The sequence below is a fragment of the Sturnira hondurensis genome, unplaced genomic scaffold (genome assembly GCF_014824575.4).
Source record: "Sturnira hondurensis isolate 20B ecotype Veracruz unplaced genomic scaffold, ASM1482457v3 Scaffold0006413, whole genome shotgun sequence".
NCBI classification, from domain to species: Eukaryota; Metazoa; Chordata; class Mammalia; order Chiroptera; family Phyllostomidae; genus Sturnira; species Sturnira hondurensis.
This window is the reverse complement of record NW_028079044.1, coordinates 19,501,586-19,521,164: the sequence shown is the minus strand read 5'-3', so window position 1 is coordinate 19,521,164 and position 19,579 is coordinate 19,501,586. Positions and strand designations below refer to the sequence as shown.

The window sequence follows — 19,579 nt, the reverse complement described above, 5'->3', positions numbered from 1 at the left end:
AAAGATGTCCCTGAGGACTAAATAGGGTCATGAGGGGGAATACCAGGTATGGGTAGTAGGTCTTACCCTCTCTCTTCTAAGAGGTAAGGAAGGTCCTGTTGAGGGACAGACACCAGGCCAGGAAACTTGGAACAAAAAGGTGCCTGGGTGTACATCTTCCTGCAAGCTAGGCAGGTACCAAAGCTCTCTGGGGCCTGACAATAGTCCCTGCACACACTTGTTCCTGGCTACACAGTGCTATGCCTTCCTCGGGACCAAGATCTCATGCCATTCAGCAACTATTTCACTCTCCACTGCTTCCGTATGAGCTTCTCATAGGTTGCACATGTGAGGTCCCCACACGAGATAGAAGTACAGAGGCTTAACCACGGAAATTCAAATGCAGTGAGGCTTACAAGAACTAGGCTGACAGTTTTAGAACAATTCCCTACAGTTAGAAACTGGGCAGTGCTGGGCTGCAGGGGGGTGAGTGGGGTTGTGGTAGGAGATGGATAGGCTCATTTTTTCTTCAACTAAATTGAGCAGAAAAGATCCAAATAAATGCAGGCCTTTAATCAGAACATACTCTCTGATAGCTATTGACTTTGCATATTAATGGGTAAATTGTATTAGGTTTCACTTCTGCATAGCTTTTTCCTAAAAACTGTAGCCCCACAATAACTGGCCCTCACTGAGTCCTAAAGCACAGTGGTTTTCAAACTTGAGTGTATGTCAGAATAATCTGAAAGGCGGAGGGGGCATGGGGCACCTCTAGAGTTTAATAGGTTTTGGGTGGGGCCTGATAATTTGCATTCCTAAGAAGTTCTGATACTTCTGATACTGCTAGTCTGGGGGCAACACTTTGAGAACTACAGCTATTAACTCATAATCTCTACCTTACAGCTAACTATTTGTATCTTGTCTAAAACTGATCCAGAATTATTTTCTACATGTCAGTCTGTCTTCCCAGCCAGCTCTCAATTCCCTGGGGCAGGGATTGTGTGCTTTATATTTTCCTTTACATCAGTTGGCATATGTTGGACACACAATAGATGAAATATTACACATTGAGAAGAACTTGAAAGAATTTGGTTTCTTCAAGCAGACAGGGATCAATTCTGTTTCATTTTAGGACCCCCACATTTTGAAAAAAGAGCATCTAATTTTTTCCATTATTCACATTTGCAGAGGAAAATCTTAATATCCCAGTCTCACAAAATAAATGTTTCAGTCTTGATTTAGGAAAAAAAAGAGTTCATTCCTTCATTTTTTCAAACAATGTACAGTACAACTGAACAACAATGCACATGACTGAAAAATGCAATCGCATTTTATATTTCTCACTACTTTTTAAATAATTCAGATATTAAGGAAAAGAACTGCTAATCACATTAATGCATTACAGAAATCAAAATTAACTTACCACACAAAATAAATTAAAACATTATTAAATATTAACCTTTTCAGTGCAACATATACAGAAGTCAGAGTAACAAGTTCTTTAAAAAAAAAGCATCATGTTTGTTATAATAAAGATAATGGAAAGTTGAACACTTCCATCAGTTATTACATTAGAAAGAGGGGTTGCTTTTCAGTACTGCGTGGGTGCGCTCGCCACTGGATCTTTCAGAAAACCTGGTGAAATCAGTGGCTACAGAGAACAGGTCTTATGTTAGAACGTTAAGAATGAGCATAGGTGTCCATCTGTTTCTGTGATGTCCCCCATGGTCCTGGGCTTTTGAATCATCTCCTGACCCCCCTTTACTGAGCAGGTTGGAAGAAATCAAAGCCCAGACCCTACTAAGGGGTCAGTGTGCCCTGAGCAGTGTCGGAGCCTGGTTGACCCACTCCTGCCAAAGTGCCTGGAAAAGCAGCCAGTGGCCCATGTGCACCGAGACCTAGTTGGATGACCTAGTTGAAGATACCAGACCCTTTTTTCTACCTGCAGAGAATAGTCCCCCAAGAAGCTCTAGAACCACACCTTCCCCTCCTTCACCAAAGGGGCTGGGGGAGTGTCGATCCCACCTCCTTCTCTTTTTCAGGAAAATAGACTTGGGGGACATTCTGCCCACCTCTTCTGTTGGAACTCAACGGCAAGCTCATACCTTGCTTTTTCCCACTTGTAGCCAGACGTGTTTTCCAGATCAAGTGAGACTGGTGTGTATCTTCCATCTAGAAGACAGTGTTCCCTGCCAGTGTGCCTGGAGGAGTCACGGCCTGCAGAACAGGCTCTGTAAAAGATGTGGAAGCACCTTCTCCATTTTTAGGAGTTTTTCCACTTCTCCTGAGACAGACATTGAAAACAGCTGCATTCCCTACTCCCAGGTGTGTGGCTACCTATCAAGTCAGGTCTTTGGAATGAGTCCCTAATCATCACGAACACTTGGCTTTCGAAAGAGCAAGGAAACACAAGGAACATGCAGACATGGGTTAGAAGTTGCATTTTTAACCTGAGATGGGGGCATTTTACAACTAACCAAAGAAGCACCAGTGCATGAGATGGCACAGGAACCCAAGCTTGTGGGCCATCTGATTTCTACCAAAGAAATCACTAAAGAAGTAAGGCCGTGTCATATCCTGGTGGATGGATAAAGGTCCAGCAGGTCTGCCTTGACCCCAGACTCTGCTTCCAGCTCTTTTCAGACCTCGTTTACAGAGGACTGGCCTGAGAGGCATGTTTAGGGTTGCACACATTGGAGCCTGCTCACTGCGTGGTCTTGCAGGCACAAGGAAGGGGGTGCTGGTGCCTATGACTTGTTGGACCCGAGGACGAGAGTGCTCACAGATGCTAAATCTGAAATCCCCACAGGGAACCAAGAAGGTTCCTTCTGCTTCTGTTCATGTCTCCTCACACCTCTGCAAAGGCTCTTGGAAGCCTACAGACTGGAGGCTGATTTTTTCATTCATTAGGTGAAGAAAGCCCCCCAAACATTACATATCAGTCCATATCCTTTAATGGCGCTCAGACCTCAGAGTCTCCAAAAGACTGAGAGAGATTGTCCTAAAGTAAAAATGTGACCTCAGGTTAACAAATGACACTACTTCACTTCCATTAGTCTCTCTAAACGGGAATCTCAGACCTTCAGAGTCTGATGGGGAAAGTGACACTGGAGTCTTCAAGCCAGCAACAATTGGATTGGTCTCCGCGTGAGCAGCTATGCATACCAGCCTCAGCCCACATATCTGTTGCTGTGGGACTGGTCTAAGGAATGTAAACTTAGGTCTATTTTCTTTTGTAATTAAAACCTGGAAGCTGCGTCAATTACATGGTTGGCGGGGGGGCAATTGCTGAACAGATCCCATTTCTGCTCTCAGAGCTTTGGGTGCACCATGGTTTGGTGGAAGTGCCAAGGTTAAGACATGGGTCAAAAATTGTCTTAGCTGTAAGAATGAGAGAGAAAATTCATTGAAATAGACAGACTTGGAAAGAAGAATTAGGGGAGGACAAGATTAGCTGGTAGAAATTTCAAGCTTACTTGACATATTTTAATGGTCACTTCCAGGATATGAGAAGCTCAATGCATTGAAGGGTTAAAAGCTAGAAATCTTTCATTTTCCCCAAATATTATTAAAGAAGACTTCCTTTGCAGGAGTTTATATATTATTTCATTGTTATTCCATTCCCAAATTTTAATAACAGTTCCCAGGGATGTGCCCCCTGCTGTTAAATGGGAGGGGGGCAGTGCTTTCCACAGGCTGGACAGTGGATGTGCCCCACGCCCAGGACAATTCCTCCCTTCTCAGAGGGAAAAGTAAGACCCTCATGGTGGAGACGGCTTGTGAGAGCTTTGAAAAACAAACAAACAAACAAACAAACACTGGAATATTTCTCCTCATACTTGAAAATAAATAAAAAAGTTAAATTTTTCCTTTTAAAAACGAAGTAATAAATCCACCAAGTGACAAAACGGAAAATAAATGACCAGTCCCCCTTTCATGGATGTGGCCCCAAATGCCCGTGGCTCACAGCTAATGCTCTATTTCGCAGCACACTCTCGGAAGCCGCTTGAGGAAATTAAGACGTTTAATCATGGAGCACTGTAGTGAGTATAGTGCTTAACCTGTGTAGAAACACACATGTTCCTTCTCTCTTTCCCAACAGAGGTGACAGATCTGTGCTGCTGGATTGGCTAACTTTTCCACCAGCATGTACCCGGGGGCATTTACCTCCTTTGTATCTTAAATGGCACAACGTCTGAACCCCACTCCTTGCTCCCATCAGCGACTCAACTTCTGCTTCCATCTCTGTACCTTGTGGGTGGCTTTTCCAAAGAGGACACCCATTTTTAATCAGTACTGTATAACTTCGCAGCCAGCAACACATCCATCATTAATGTAGAAATCTGAAAGAGTTTTACGCTTTTTACATTGGCTTAAGAGATTAAAAATAAAACCATCATCCAGCTAATAAATAAGAAATCATCTCCAAGGGTGGTGATGATTTGGGAAGGTCCTCAGCATCATACGTATGTCTGTGGAAGATGTTGGGCTGGTTGAGGCTCTTGTGGACAGAGGACAGGCACAGCTCTTTGTAAAGTTGGCATCCTCATATAACAATGAGCAGTTACCCTTTCTCCACCTTCTTCCCCAATAAGTGGATGAGAAAAAGATGTAACAACTATGCTGGAATCTCCAGTGCTGGGCAAACTGCATGCTCCTGTGGGTCCATTAAAAAGAAACACAGTCTGGCATCCATGAATGGTGGAAGACAAGTACACCTGGACTCAGGTGCCAGCTGACGCACACACCTTATGTGGGTAAATGGGAAGCCCACCCCTTGCAGTTCATTTTTGACCAGTCTTTAAATTGCGATCCACTGATTTCTTTTCTAGATCACACCGAATAACCCCAAGCAGACAGAGTTCTCGATAGAATTTTGAAGGAAGGCCCACAAAAGATGAAAGGCTGCACAGGTGATGCAGGCAGAGGAGGAAGGCCTGCCGCACATCTAGGGCATCCCTTGCTGGGCTGTCCTGAAGAGGTTCTTTCTTTATCAGGGCTGCCGCAGTCCATCTGGCTGAATTCCTCCTCTGGGATCTTCAGACCACTGTGAGGAAGGGAGAACAGGTTAAGCTCTGTGGGCCAGACCCTTGCCATGCTGGCAAAACAGGCTTGAGACAGAATCTTGGAGATGTATCAATCAGCCAAGGTCACCAAGTTCTCTCGGGTAGTCAGACCCAAGCCCAAGTGTTGCTGGTGCCACTTCAGGGACAGAAGCTCCTGAAACTGCACTTTCAGTGCCAAAGAAAAGGCTGACCAAAAGTGAAATGGGTTGAGGCAGGAAAGAATGGGGGATGGCCTCTGTTGTGTGGGCGCTCTGTTCAACCAGAGGTGATTCGACCCAGCCTGTGGCCAGTTCCCCCACAGAGAGTGGTTTAGTGGGCAACTCAAAAGCTGGCCCAACATTCTGATGGTAGAATGGCTTCCCCTATGGCCATACAAGAATGGACCCATGTGTTTCTCAATGGGTAGGGCCCTGAGGGCATCCTTTATGGCTGTCGTGGTGAGGCAGCATGGGGCCCATTCCCAGCAGCTCCTCAGCCTGGACAACTTCCTACTTGGTCCCTCCCATGATCCCTCTAGAGGTGGGGAGGTATGCATCATCTCAGGGACAGAGGCTTTGGGTTCAGTGCCATCTCTGGAAGGCCAGACCCGTCCCCATGCTCAAGGGTGAAGTCCCCTCAAACATGGGTAGAGGAGAAGTAGCATAAAGAAGAAACTTCCTGTACTCTGAAATGACTCTGCTGAGGCGCAGACAACTGGTACAAAATCTACTATAAATTTTCTTAGAAGATGTAAGTGATTTTTATGTTGGAGCTAAAAGACCAATGGATGACCCCAGAGGCAGTGGGAAAGGGACGTGGGTGAGACCCTCAGGGGCCTTGGTTCTCATCCTAGGTCCCCCACAGACTCAGGGTGGGACCCAAGCAGGCCTGTGACAGACTCAGTTTACTTGCATTACCCACAAATACTGCTCCTCCTTAATGCTTTTTTTTTTTTCAGATTAATGGATTAGCATCCTGTCAAGTCAAAAGCACTGCCCATGTGCCATTACTGTGCTTCTTGAAATGAAGACCAAATAAATGGTGCTCCCGGAGCTTCAGTTCCCTCCAGGCCAGATACCATGAGGTTTAACAAACAAACGAGTGTTCCAACTTCCCATTCACTTTTCTTCCTACACTCTGCATGGAACCTTGAGCTTCTGGAATGTTAACTGTTTACTAGTGAAGGCCACCTTGGGGTGGATCAGTCCAGGGTAATTGCCTTCTGACCCATTACTTCCTGAAAAGAAAATTTTATGATGAGCTCCATTGGTCTAAGTACATTCCAAAACAACTGCTGATGTGAGATTTCCCAGAGCTTGCCTGGATAAAGGAGCAGTTTGGTTCCATGAGCCCCAAGCTACTGATGCTCAGATGTGGACTCCTGAGATGTGCATTTGGCCTCATGTCTAGATGTCCAGTCTGCTTCGTGCATATTGGAAAAACATCCACAAAACAACGGAAGACTTAATGATGTTATAGCATCTAAAAGCTTAGAGTTCTTAGAGACCTTCTATAGGCCAAATACCTCACTTCACAGATGGGAAAAGTGAGGTGATTTTTCAAGGGAAAAGGAATGAGCACCTGTTGCATATCTGTAGTTGGTGATCCACTATACTAGATACTTTATTCCCAATGCCTTTTTTGATACTTATTCAAGTTACACAACACCTTTTTATTAAGAAAATTGAGGCTCAGAGAGGTTGTGTAGCTTGTTAAAAGTCATACTATCACTGCTAAGGATAAGGGAGCTCCTTTTTGACTAAAACACAGCTTAGAATAAACTAACCTAACTAAGTAGATAAATATCACCTTCCTTTTGTCCCTCCTCCTGCTTCAACCTCCAAGAACTTCCGCTCTGACCGGGAGAAAAGGTGGCCTTTTTCTCCACCCAATCAACAGTGTCTCCCAAGGGGAAAAGGCCCCTCATGGATGCAGCCCCTTACCTGTTTCCGAGTGGCAGCAAGCAGTCCTTCCTTTCAGGAGTGCACTGGGCTTCTCATGCCGGCAGATGAGGGCCTGGCACCACTCACAGTGTTTTCGGACCTGGCAGCAGCTGCAAAGACCGAGAACACAGTCAAGGCAGGAGCCTGGCAGGAGCACCCAGCGGGTGCAGTGTCTGCCCGAGGGGCCTGCTGGACAGCTCTATGCTTAAAACGAGCCCACCTGTGGGGCCCTCCAGAGGGACACACACTGCAGGGGGACTGAGTATCTGGCTGGAGGGTGACCTTTAGGGCAGATGCTGGCCAATAGCAAAAGCACCCGTGGGCCACCCTGAAGTCCCAGCTCTGTCCGTGCAGCTCTGCTCAGGGCAGCCTGGCTCCAGCTTTCCCGGCTCTCACAGGGGTCTGTCACCACACGGCTGCCAGCTCCATAAAGCAGCAGATGGGCAATTCTGCAAGTGTAGCAATAGCCTTAGAACTGCTCTCAGGACTAGGACAAAGCAGCCACTCCAGGCTGGCAGGGTATTGCCAACAGCCAAGAAGGGATGGTGGCCGGGCTGAACTGACCCATGGAAAGAAGGAGAGAATGAGTCATGAATCTCAGTGGCTTTGAATCCTTCTCTGAGGATTAATATCTTCTATTTGTGGCAAACCCAACCTCCCAGTGAACCTGTGTTACCCAGAGTCCTGAAGTTAGGACTGTGATGGCTCCTGCCTCCCTCCATGGGCAGAATTAGCATGAAAAAAGAACCAGAGAACTCAAAAGGTCAGAAAAGAAAGCACTAAGTCATTCATTACCCAGAGACACTGAAGGCAGTTTTCTCATGGGATAAGAAGGAAGACTTCATGTCCACTCCTTTTAACCTTAATGTATGTATAACATATGCATCTGCTGACTGGGGCTGGGAGGGATCTCGTGGCTGACAGGAGCCTGAGAATAGATGAGGAAACAAGCCTTTTGCTGTGCTTCCTTCCCTCTTGGTGTCTGGTGGCAATTTATGATCCCCATCCCAGCTGTGGGAAGGCTAGGGGGCCCTGGAATCTTTGGGCAGCAGAGCTGAGAAGGGGCCCTGCAACATTTCTGCCCACCTTGCTTCTGGCACAGTGGCCAGGGCAGTCTGCCTGGCAAGGGTCCCTCCTGAGTTGCAGTCCAGATTCATCTCATGCCTCAGGCCTGGATACCAGATCCATCAGTGATTGCTGTCTCGCACTCAGCTAGCCAGGGAGACTTGACCCTGTCATGACTCAGCCAGGAGCGTCCCAAGGGAAGTGAAACCAAAGCCTCTTGATTTCTCTGGCGTGGAATGAGCTGGTCCCAACCAATTCTGCAACTCAGTAGGGCCCCCTGCCCAGGGAACTGGCAGCCTGGTGGGCATGAGGGCTTAGGCACTGGCTCAGAGATTCTGAACCTGGTACCTGGCAAGGACAGGGTGGCAAAGGACAGAGGAAAGGTGGGACTGGCTGCCTTCCTGGAAATGAGAGAGGCTGTTCAGGTATCTTGGTTTGTTCTTATCTCCAAGAAATCTGATGAAAATGAGCTTTTAAGTCCCTCTGGAGAGACCACGTGGTCACTCAGTCTTATTCTAAGGCTCTAGGACCCTCCTGGCCATAGAAAGAGGACTATAGGAGTGATGGGTGAGCACAGGTAGCTAGCAATGGTCCATTAGGCCAGCAGTTGCTACTGCTCCGCAGGGAGGGTCTTCATGAGTGGCAGAACCTGAGCTCTGCCCCAGCTTGAACCAGAGCTGCTTGTCTTTTACCCGCAAACGTGTTTGTTCGAGGCTCATGCGAGTGGAACAGCTATTGCTAGAGAGGAAGGGGAGGCCAGCCCAGCTCAGATCTCAGCTCTCGCCACTTAACACCGGCTTATTCCAGGAGAAGGATGTGAACAGGCTGTGGCTGCTGTCAATGGCTGGGGCTCTAAAGGCTACTCCTTTCATTGTCAAAACCTGTAGCCTGTGCTTTATTTTTATTTATAATTTTTTAATTTAAATATTTTCACTGAGATATAATTAACATACAATAAACTGCACATACTAAAGTGTACAGTTTGATACGTTTTGAGATATGTACACATATATGCAACCACCAGTGCGGTTAAGATAATGAACGTATCTGTCACCCCCAGAGTCCTAGTGTTCCTCTGTCATCTCCCCCACTTCTCCCTCTCTCCCCCCCCACCCCACCCCACTTTCCCCCAGCATCCTGATCTACTTTCTGTCACTAGAGCCCAGTTTGGTTTGTCTACAGTTCTATAACAATGCAATCATATAGTATGAACTTTTTAAAGCAACATAGTGATTAGATATTTATATAATTTACAGAGTGACCTCCCTAATAAATCTAGTACCCTTCTTTTACAACACATAGATATTACAATATTATTGAGCATATTCTGTGTTATATTTTACATGCTCATGGTTATTTTGTAACTACCAATTTGTACTCCTCAATCCCTTTCCCCTTTCCCCCCATTCCCCAGACCCCCATCTGGCAACTGTTGAATGTTCCCTGTATCTATGAGTCTGTTTTGTTTATTTTGTGTTTTTTTTTTAGATTCCACATATAAATAAAATCACATGGCATTTGTCTTTCTCCGACTTATTTCACTCAGCAGGAGTGTGTGTTTTAGATGCCCCAGTACCAACAAACCAATAAACAAACAGGGCAGAGACACTTATTTATCTGTCCCAAATCCTAGGCAACCTCAGAGGGTGAAAGTCTGGCTTCCTGCATTAACACACGCTATTTACTCCAGCCTTTGCCACAGTGGCCCCATCCACTTCCTGTCTCCCCACCGTGAGTTAATCTATACTAAGCCATTGGCAGTCTTTAACTGTGAGTTCCTTATGCATATCCAACTAGGTATAAGATCTCTGAGGGCTTGCTTTGTGACTTAGACATTTCCCAACGTTTCCAGGGAATACGTCTGGGCAGATGCTGGGAATGCACCCCTAGAGTTTCTCCCTTTGCAGAGCAGTCCTGTTGAAAGATACAGGCCAGCAAACAAGGGTGAGAAACATCCGCAAACAGTCTCTCTAATGGTCTGGGCTCAGGAAGGCTTCTTGGAAGTTGCAAGGAGAAACTCAGTTTTGGAGGGTGAGTTGGGCAGAGAAGTGCAAAAAGAGGGAGGGCTGCCATTAACCTGTCACAACAGTTAACAGTGGCCTTTGTGTGGCTTTACGATTTGCAAAGAGCTCCTGCCCAAATGAGGCTGGGAGCTGTTTCCAGTTCATCCTGGAGCCCCTGGACATCCCCATCAGGAAACAGTGAAGGATCCAAACCCAATAACCGGAGAGTGAGCTTGCCTTCAGTCTACAGGGCTTCCAGCAGTGCACAGGCCCACTGCTGGGACCCTTCCAGGATGTGTGCCATTTTGGCTGTCACCAAAGTTCCACTTGGCTGAGATGACACCAATCAGACATCACAGCAATAAACTGCTGAGGTGGCCCTGTTATCGGGGCACACTGCAGATGTCCCTGGGAAAGGAGAAGGCTTGACTTTAGGGGCAGCAAATACTCACTGTATCAGCACACACGTGATGATGAGGCCAGCCAAGGCCACGATGGAAACCACCACTAAGGCGGTGATGGCCTGCTTCTTCTGGCTGGCGGCCACCACGGCCAGGAGGTCTGCGTGCTCACAGCGTTCTCCGATGTACCCAGTATGGCAGCTGGGGAAGAAAGGGACATCAGCATAGTCTCCTGGCAGAAGGTCTTGTTCCCCCAACTCCCCAGGGAAAGCGGGGCTGGAGCGACCCAAAGCTCTAGGAAAAGCCCAAAGAAACCCCTCCAGGTGTCAGTCAAGTCACTCCTACTTCCTGCACAGGCACCTTTTGCTTGGAGAATACGGGGCAAGGAATCAGCCTTATCTCGAGAGGAGGAAAGGTGCTGCCGAAGCGCTTCATTGTTATTGTCACCATGCCAGCACTTGGGGGAATGAAGAAGGCAGCAAATGTGTTGATGGCACTGAGTTCATTTTGGCAGTTTGTAAAAACTCAGGTTATTTTTAAACCAAATGTGTGTGTTCAGAATTTCTGATGATGAGCTCAAGAAAACACACTGAACCAGCTGGAGACACAGGCTGTGGTTTGCTTATCTTCTTCAAGTTTAATTAGTTCTGCAAGCAGTACCCTGGTGGCCCAGCACATGGGGCACATACTGAAGGCCGGGCCAGCATCACTAACTAGTAGTGGTGGGACTTGAGAAGCCACGGATCTGTGAACCCTGGTCCTCATTTCCAACTACACCTGGGCTCTCTCCACTGAGGATTAGTAAGGGCACAGAAAAGGTCATGTTCATGAGCTGCATGTAGCCTCTAAGGGCAATGTTAAACAAGCTGTGATCACTACTGGTCTTGCTGTTACTCAGAGGCTCTTTGGCATCAATCACTTTAGTAATAGCCTCCTCCTATGTGCTAAAGGCTGTGCTGATTCTTCCACATCACTCTCACCTGTGCTACCACCCCAACTCTGGGGCAGCCAAGAGTGGTTCTTACATGATCCCTTAGGATATGTTCTAGCCATAAGGAAGTGATGGCCATTTTTGGATGTAGGTATTTTCCACCCCTCCAAGCTTATGATTTTTTTCAATAGAAGACACCTAGCTTACACACTGGTTCCTTTGTCTGGGGTGACTTTCAAATTGTGACGGAAATGTTTGATCACCAACCGCTGCCTTCTCAGGCGGGGAGCCTTCCTTCCCACAGGGGACTTCCCTGAAAAGCAGTCTTGCACCCAACGGCACACACTGGTTTTAAGTTTTGTTTTGTTTTCCCCTTAAAAATGGCAATGGCAGCTGAACTGGTTTGTTTTTTTTTTAAAGTCTACCTTTTGATGAAGTAACTAGCCTATCACTCACTTTTATTTAAAAGACACTTGAGGAATACGGAAAAATGAGAGGATGTGAAGGTTCTTCCTGGTCCCAGAGGCATTCTGTCTGGCAGTGTCCTGCACCTGTGCCCCTGGCTGCTAGACCCCGGACGCCAGCAGGGCACCTTGACCGGGTCCCCGAATGCTGGATACCCTTGTCTTGTTATAATGCTGTTTTATTACAGCATTTCATTATAATGTCAATGAATTGAATTCTTTTCTAAAAATTTAAATCTTAAAAATAAATCTTTATTGTATTTTCTCCCCATTACCAATTAGTCCCCTTATACCCTCCACCTCCCAGCTATCACCACACTTAATGAACTTAACGCTTATTTATACCAATTAGCCTATGGTAAAATCAGTTTCATATATGTCATTTTGTGTAAAGTCTCAGAGCTTATCAATGACATTGAGGATTTGTGGTGCAGTATATTCTCCTGGAGTATAGGTTTTGCTCAATGTTAACAAAAATTTCATCATTTTAATGTTGAAGGAATAGGTATATTATGGGTTAAGATTTATGGCAAACGTTAGATGCTGCAAAAATTGCTGCTTAAGTCTACCCCCATGGACACCCGAGGACACGAGCTTCTGTCTCAATGCTTCGTGGTGGAAGTCTCTCACTATACTTGTGTCCAGAGCCCGGTTGTTACACGCCTTAGAGAAAGGTATTTTTTTTTTAGTTTGAATCCAGGCACCTGCTTTCCTCTGAAGGGTTATTTTATAGTAAGCATACCTTTTCTCATTTAATGCTTGCACAGAAAAGTCAAGTCATTTGGCTACACCCACCCTGCTAGGGAAGAGAGAAATTCATACCCAGGTCTGCTGACCCCAGAGTCTAGGTTCTCACTCACTCACCAGGCTGCTCACCGTACATGCTAAACAGGGGTTTGGATGAGAATGCCACAAATTCAGCTCTTGATCAAATCTAGCTTAACCTCCAATCATGATGGTGTCAAAGATTTGAGACTAGAGGTTCAACAAGGGTGCAAAGGTATTCATTGTTTGGTAAGTAAGGAAGCTGAGGAGGGCCAACTAGGATGGACAGTGCCACATAGGGCTGGGCTCTCTACAGGCCCGTGGAGGAGAGAGCAGGCCCTGGATGGAGAAGAAACAAAGCAGAAGACGGGGGATCTCTAGCAAGAAGAGCCTTCTTGGAAAAGGATCTGGACCACAGGAATCTGAATAAGAACCCTGGCTCTCACAGACTTGGGCTGGCAGGGAGAAGAGTAAGAGGCTATGGGATAGGGGCTGATTTTTATTTTTCTTTTGTTTTTACTTGGCATTAATAACAGTTATGTGAAGACAAAAGTCAAGAAGTAGCTCACCCTATAGGCTGTGGAGCAAACAAAGGCATGGGCCCATTACCACCAGGGAAAGCTGACAGCAGACTGGACTAGAGGCTGAGAGGCGATGATCAGCAGGCGTAAGTGATGAATAAATCTAAGCCCTCTTTGTTGACAGAGAACCCTGCAAAGGGTCCCCTCTCCAGCCCATCTCTGAGTTTTCATCCTACACCCAGATGGCTCCCACCTGAGTTTTGGGCTTCCTTTATTTGATATCCGACGCCCCTTCTCTGCAGGGCCCTAAGCTATCCCTTCTACTTTATTACCCATCAACAAGGTTTCGGCTAACCCTAGTTGTCTCTCCCTCCTCACTAGCCCAGTGTCAAACTCATGTCCAGCACACACTCAGGACACACCTGCCTAATGACTACCCTTCCCCTTACCCATCTCAGCTCCTGTTCTCCCCTCTGCCTCAGACTCTATCTCAAAGACTACGTTCTCCAAAAAGATGTGATTTACAGATCCAGTCACCCATCCATTCCTTTTTCATACTTCTTTCCTAGATCTCCTTGACCTTTCCTCCTCTGAATGCCCTTAGGACTAGGTGTACCTCTCTGCCTGCCCTTCCACCGGCCTCACTGTAGGCCAGTCTCCCTCCATGCTCCCCAGGTGAGGCCTAGCTCTACAAAAACTGGTGAGCCACTGAACAGAATGGGCTGGGGACCCTGGGCTTTGAGTGAATTGTTTGATTTCTATCCAGAAGTTGCAGCCAGGCCAATGAGACTTCTCTATGGACAACTTCCTCCTAGAAAAAGGTATTGCGATGAGCATAAGGATTAGCATAAATGTTTGTGCAAGGTCCGGGGTACAGGTGGGTGAGCACCCCTGAGGCAAATTTCATGTGGTTTGAAATGTTGCTGCTCTAATCTGCAGGCTTGATTCTAAAACCTCCCCCACCACTAGGTTCTGAAAACCCTATGAATTAACAAGCGAATGCTGGGAACTCTGAGAAATCCTATTTAAATAAAAGAGTGGCAGCCAGGTGCTAATTACAGCACATACCATTTATCTAGGAAGTGTGCTAAACTCCTACTTGAAATACCTTTTTTAATCCCAACAATCACAGTGCCTGTGAAGTCAGGGCTGTATTTACCCTGTCTTGCAGATTAGGAAATGGGAGCTTCTAGAGGTTTAAAAACCTCTGTCAACCATGTCAAAATACTGTCAACCATGAAGGCTACCTTTCTGGGCTAATGCAAATTAGTCTGGATGACACTCTGGGATAGTGACTTTAATGACAAACTCACGAACCCCAGAGCAAAAAGAGAGATGGGCTGCTGACGGCCCCATCAAGTGTGGCAAATTCCAAATATGCCCCAGATGCCCTGGAGAAAGATAAGGTCCTGCACTGGGTCACATTTTGCTGACTTTCCATGTTCTTCCTACCACGTTGTGGGTGCTTCCCAACCAGCCCTGCCTGCTTCAAAGCTGCCCAGGATTGGTCCTAGCCCATCAGGAAAGTCTTATTGCCAACGAGAGTGCTGTCACCTCAGTGTTGCAGCTGCAAATACAGCTGACCCTTGAACATCACGGGTTTCAACTCTGCGGGCTCACTTATATGTGGATTTTTTTCAATAAATACCTGTATTGTTTGTGATCCCTGGTTGGAAGTCCGCCGATGTGTAGGGCTGACTATATGCATTTATCTACAGCATTTATATAGGGACTTGAGCATCTGCAGATTTTTATATTGGTGTGAGTGTGTGTCCTAGAATTAATTCCCTGTGGATACCCAGGGATAACTAAGTTTTGGGGGATTCAAAAGTTAATATGTGGATTTTGGACTGTATAGAGGGTGGGGGACATTCAAGGCTCTACTGTACTCAAATCTAAGTTTCTTTGGATTAGGGAGCTCAGCGTGCTCCTGAATGAAAACTTACCCAGTGAGGCACAGGCGGCACCTGAGTGGCTGCCTCATAGTTGAGACTCTGGGCCATGGCCTACGGGGGCGCTGAGAATACCAAGTCTTAGCCTCAAGCATCCCAAATGCAGCTGGATAGCCTGTGGTCCACATGCTTGGCCTTTCCCCAGGCCTCCCATATCAAAACCACTCTGAAAATAGGGTCTAGGTGTTTTAAAGAAAAGGCCAAAGGTAATTCTGATGAAGGCAGAATTGACAGCCACCATGAAGATTTCATCAGTGACATCAACTCTAACTGCCCATTGGAACTACCTGGAAAGATTAAAACAAATCTGACCAACTAGATCAGAACCTCTCTGGGCCCGAGCATTTCTATTTTTAAAGTTCCCAGGTGATTCTACTGGGCAGCCAAAGTTAAGAACCACCATTTTGACTTTCTGGCCTTGGGTGAGGGGAGATCCTTTTTCCACCCTAATCATTTCTGATAATAGGGATGCTTCCCGGTTGCTTCTTACAACTCGGGGGGAAAAACATTTGGTGACTATTTTTTTATATTTTAAAAAACATCCCAACTTTCTAATATTAGACTTAATGAAACTGATTACTTTAGGTAAAAATTACACAAAGAAGGGAAGAGTCACTTCACCTGGTTACAAATGAATATTTGACACAGCTGCTGTCCTCTCCTTTCCCTCAGGCAGGCACTTGTTCCAACCTGGCCGCACATTAGAATCACCTGGGGGGCTCTGGCGACTCCCAGGGACATGGTCACACACCAGGAGGTGGTCATCCCATTGTTCTGTGCGCCCGGGTGACTCCAACGCACAGTCGGGCCTGAGACCCGCTGAGATAGAACTATCACTGAAGTACACAGAATCAAGGGCCTGCAGTCCAGAGTCTGCCACTTCCCTTCCGCCCTTCCTTTTTCACCTTCCCCTCCTCTCTCTAGGCATTTCCCCAAGGGGGTGGCTATAAAATGGCTCCCCTCATATCAAGTGCAGGAGAAACAGAAGATGCTACACCCCTGTTTAAGACAGGAACCTGAACCAANAGATCCTTTTTCCACCCCAATCATTTCTGATAATAGGGATGCTTCCCGGTTGCTTCTTACGACTGGGGGCGGGGGGGCGGGGAACATTTGGTGACTATTTTTTTTATATTTAAAAAAACATCCCAACTTTCTAATATTAGACTTAATGAAGCTGATTACTTTAGGTAAAAATTACACAAAGAAGGGAAGAGTCACTTCACCTGGTTACAAATGAATATTTGACACAGCTGCTGTCCTTTCCTTTACCTCAGGCAGGCACTTGTTCCAACCTGGCCGCACATTAGAATCACCTGGGGGGCTCTGGCAACTCCCAGGGACATGGTCACACACCAGGAGGTGGTCATCCCATTGTTCTGTGCGCCCGGGTGATTCCAATGCACAGTCGGGCCTGAGACCCGCTGAGATAGAACTATCACTGAAGTACACAGAATCAAGGGCCTGCAGTCCAGAGTCTGCCACTTCCCTTCCGCCCTTCCTTTTTCACCTTCCCCTCCTCTCTCTAGGCATTTCCCCAAGGGGGTGGCTATAAAATGGCTCCCCTCATATCAAGTGCAGGAGAAACAGAAGATGCTACACCCCTGTTTAAGACAGGAACCTGAACCAAATAGAGGTTATTTTATGTCACAAAGGGAAATGGGAAATGCGTGAGACTTTTACAAATATCACTTGACCGTTCAGTTTCATCTGACTAGAGTGGGTTTTCCCAGACACAAGGTTCTGGAATGCTGTTTTGCCTTCGCAGTGCTGAAAAGGAGGCTCTGGAATCACATTCAGGCTGTTTTCCCAAACGAAAAACCAGAAGGGAAGAAGTGCATAAAAAGAGAGTGTAGCCCTGGGAGGGTGAGGAGGTTGCCTGGGCTGCAAAGGGAGCTTGCAGCTGGAGATCAAAGGCTCCAGCCAGGGGGCCCCTGAGGCCTTTTCAGTTTTGTTGCTGGAGGTTATGTTGGTGCTGTTCTTAGGAGCAAGCTTTGTGGCTGTAGGTCTCTGTTTTAACAAGCATTAAATGATGTGTCTTTCATTCTCCTCTGCTGAGGGCTTGAGGGTCTTCCAGTCCTATGGGGCCGCCGGGCTTACTCCCTAAATCCCCTGTGCATGTGGTTCCTAGTGAGCGCCCTTTTCAAATTTTAAAGAAATATGATAATGTGTGGAGAGCTGTGCTCTTAAATTTTTTTCTTAAGGAAAAATTTCCCCGACTAGAAAAGGAATGTTTCTATGCAAATTGTGAAGTACATAAATTGTTATAAAGCAGAAAGAAAAAGAAATAAGAAAGCCCACACCGTTGTACATCCCACCCCCGCAAATGGTAGTTCGATAAACATGCTTCCTTTCAGACTACTGCTATGTAGTGTTTGACAGAATTGAGATTTTTCATACTTTTGTATTCTCATTTAACATCCCTTCACCCTTTGACTGTTATTTGAAACTCTGCAAACGTCCTTTAAAATAATTGTACAGTAATTTATGTGCATGGTTTGTTTCACTGAACCCTTACCATTTAGACGGATCCAATTTAGAGACCATACCTAAAGCCAAGTGGTTATTTCTGTGTACACATCTCTCTTTGCATTTGATATTATTTCCTCAGGACAGGGTCCCACAAGTTGGTACAGCGTGGTATAGACTTTGGAGCCAAATTGTCCTGGGTTCAAATCCCATTTCCTACTTAATGCCTGTGTGACTCTGAACAAATTACTTAATCACTCCGTGCCATATATTCTGGAACTTTAAAATGTGATAGTAAAAATACTTACCTTATAGTTGCTATGAGCACTAAATGAGTTAATATCTTGTGAAGTGTTTGGCACAAAGGAAGGACTGAGTGCTGAGAATGTGAATAAAAGATGGGAGCATTCTGAAGGCTCTTGGGAGACCTTGTCTTCATAAACTGTGATGTGCTGTCTGGCAGCAGGTTAATGCTCTCATTTTCAGCTGAGGCTTTTGGCATAGGTCCCAAGACAGACTCTTTAACATGGGGGCCAAGGACCAAGTTGACCAAGGGCCAAGGACTTTGGTTTCAGAAACATGTTTATACCAACTTGCCTTTAGTATGAAGAAAATCTACAGGGTTCGGGTGGGAGTGAGGCCCCTGAGCCCAGGGGCATCTGTGTTGGGCTTACCTACTATTAGCCTCATAAGAACTAGATTCACCAAGTCCTATGGCCTCTCTGCTCCTGGGGCTCGGGAAGGAGTGGGCCGGATGCAGTAAAGGCTTTCTTTGCAGCTCCGACCCACGGGCCCCATGGGACCACCCCAGTTCCACAGTCTACCTGACTTTCACTGCTCCTTTCAGCAGAATCTTTCAACGTCATTCAGCTATGGTGACAGGAACAATGACCTGATCACCACGGGGATGGTCCTGATGCCAAATGCTCTTATGCTCTGCTGGGAACTGGGCTTGGGTGTCTAACAGAACTTTCTGTAATGATGGAGACGGTCTCTAGTTATGTTGTTCAATACAGTAGCTTCTAGCCACCTAGAGATATTGAGTACTTGAAATGTGGCCAGTGAGACTGAGAAACACAATCTTAATTAAAGAAATTAATTTAAATAGCCTCACCAGCTTAGTCAGAGGGTCTGTTGTCTTGAACAGCGACAGCTCTACAGGAATTATGGTCACTGGGTCCTCATCACAAACCTATGAAGTACTAGTGTCCTCATTTTATATAAAAGGAAACTGAGGCTTTAATGGAGGAGCTAAGTCACTTGTAGAAGCGACTCAGGTCTGTCTGACCTTCAAAGCTGTGCCCTTAATGGCTGTGGTAGCTGCCTGGTGGTAGCAGACCTTCAGATCTTCTTCTGGTGCGTTAGACAGAGAGCGGATGAAGACACACACTTTTCCCAGACATGGGGATGATAGTGATGTCATAACTTCCTAACCCCTGGGCCCCTACCACCTGCTGGTTGTTGAGGTGAGAGTTTATCTACATAAAGTGGCTCAAGCACCCACAAGAAAACCTCTCAACCCTGATCTCTTGGGAGGTGTGTTCCTGATCACACAGGGCGGTCACCTCTCTCTGGGTGTTTGACTCTGTTCCACGAGAACACACTGTAGCCAGGGCCATGTGGAATGTTTTCCTTGGCAGATGGTACTTTGTTTTCACACTTTGCTGTGGGAAAGCATTAAGCCAGGGAGTTCAGTCACGCAGGAGCATTTTGAACAGGTGAGAAACTTCAAACTATCAAAACTTCAAACTAGTTGCCACTGGCTGCCGACACTGGAACCCTTAAAACTTGTCGCCAGGGTGGCTTCCTTCAACTATTTTCCTTTGTTTGAAGGCTTCTGCAGGCAGCGTGGAATCTGCCTCAGGAAAAATACAGTGTGCTAGTCCTCAGCTTGCATTTCTATGGCTTTACTGTCTTGGGAAATTCTTTTCCCATTTGTTCTCTGATGTAGTTGGGTACCAGCAGTGTTTTATTAAAGGGAGACACAAAATACAACATAGGGTTCCTCTGAAGCACAAATGCTTAAGGACAATTTTCACTA

General features: G+C 46.2%; 1 protein-coding gene across 1 annotated transcript in view; it reads right to left on the bottom strand.

Moving 5' to 3' along the window:
- Positions 1 to 1,204: 1,204 nt before the first annotated feature.
- The window catches only part of TGFA (transforming growth factor alpha), a 104,445-nt gene continuing 86,070 nt past the window's right edge, over positions 1,205 to 19,579 (bottom strand). Inside the window, exons 4-6 of the mRNA XM_037048140.1 lie at positions 10,488 to 10,637; positions 6,968 to 7,077; positions 1,205 to 5,026 (exon numbers count right to left, since the gene is read on the bottom strand). Of these exons, the coding sequence (XP_036904035.1) occupies positions 5,019 to 5,026; positions 6,968 to 7,077; positions 10,488 to 10,637 (268 nt within the window). The 3' untranslated portion in view covers positions 1,205 to 5,018. The remainder of the gene's footprint in view (positions 5,027 to 6,967; positions 7,078 to 10,487; positions 10,638 to 19,579) is intronic.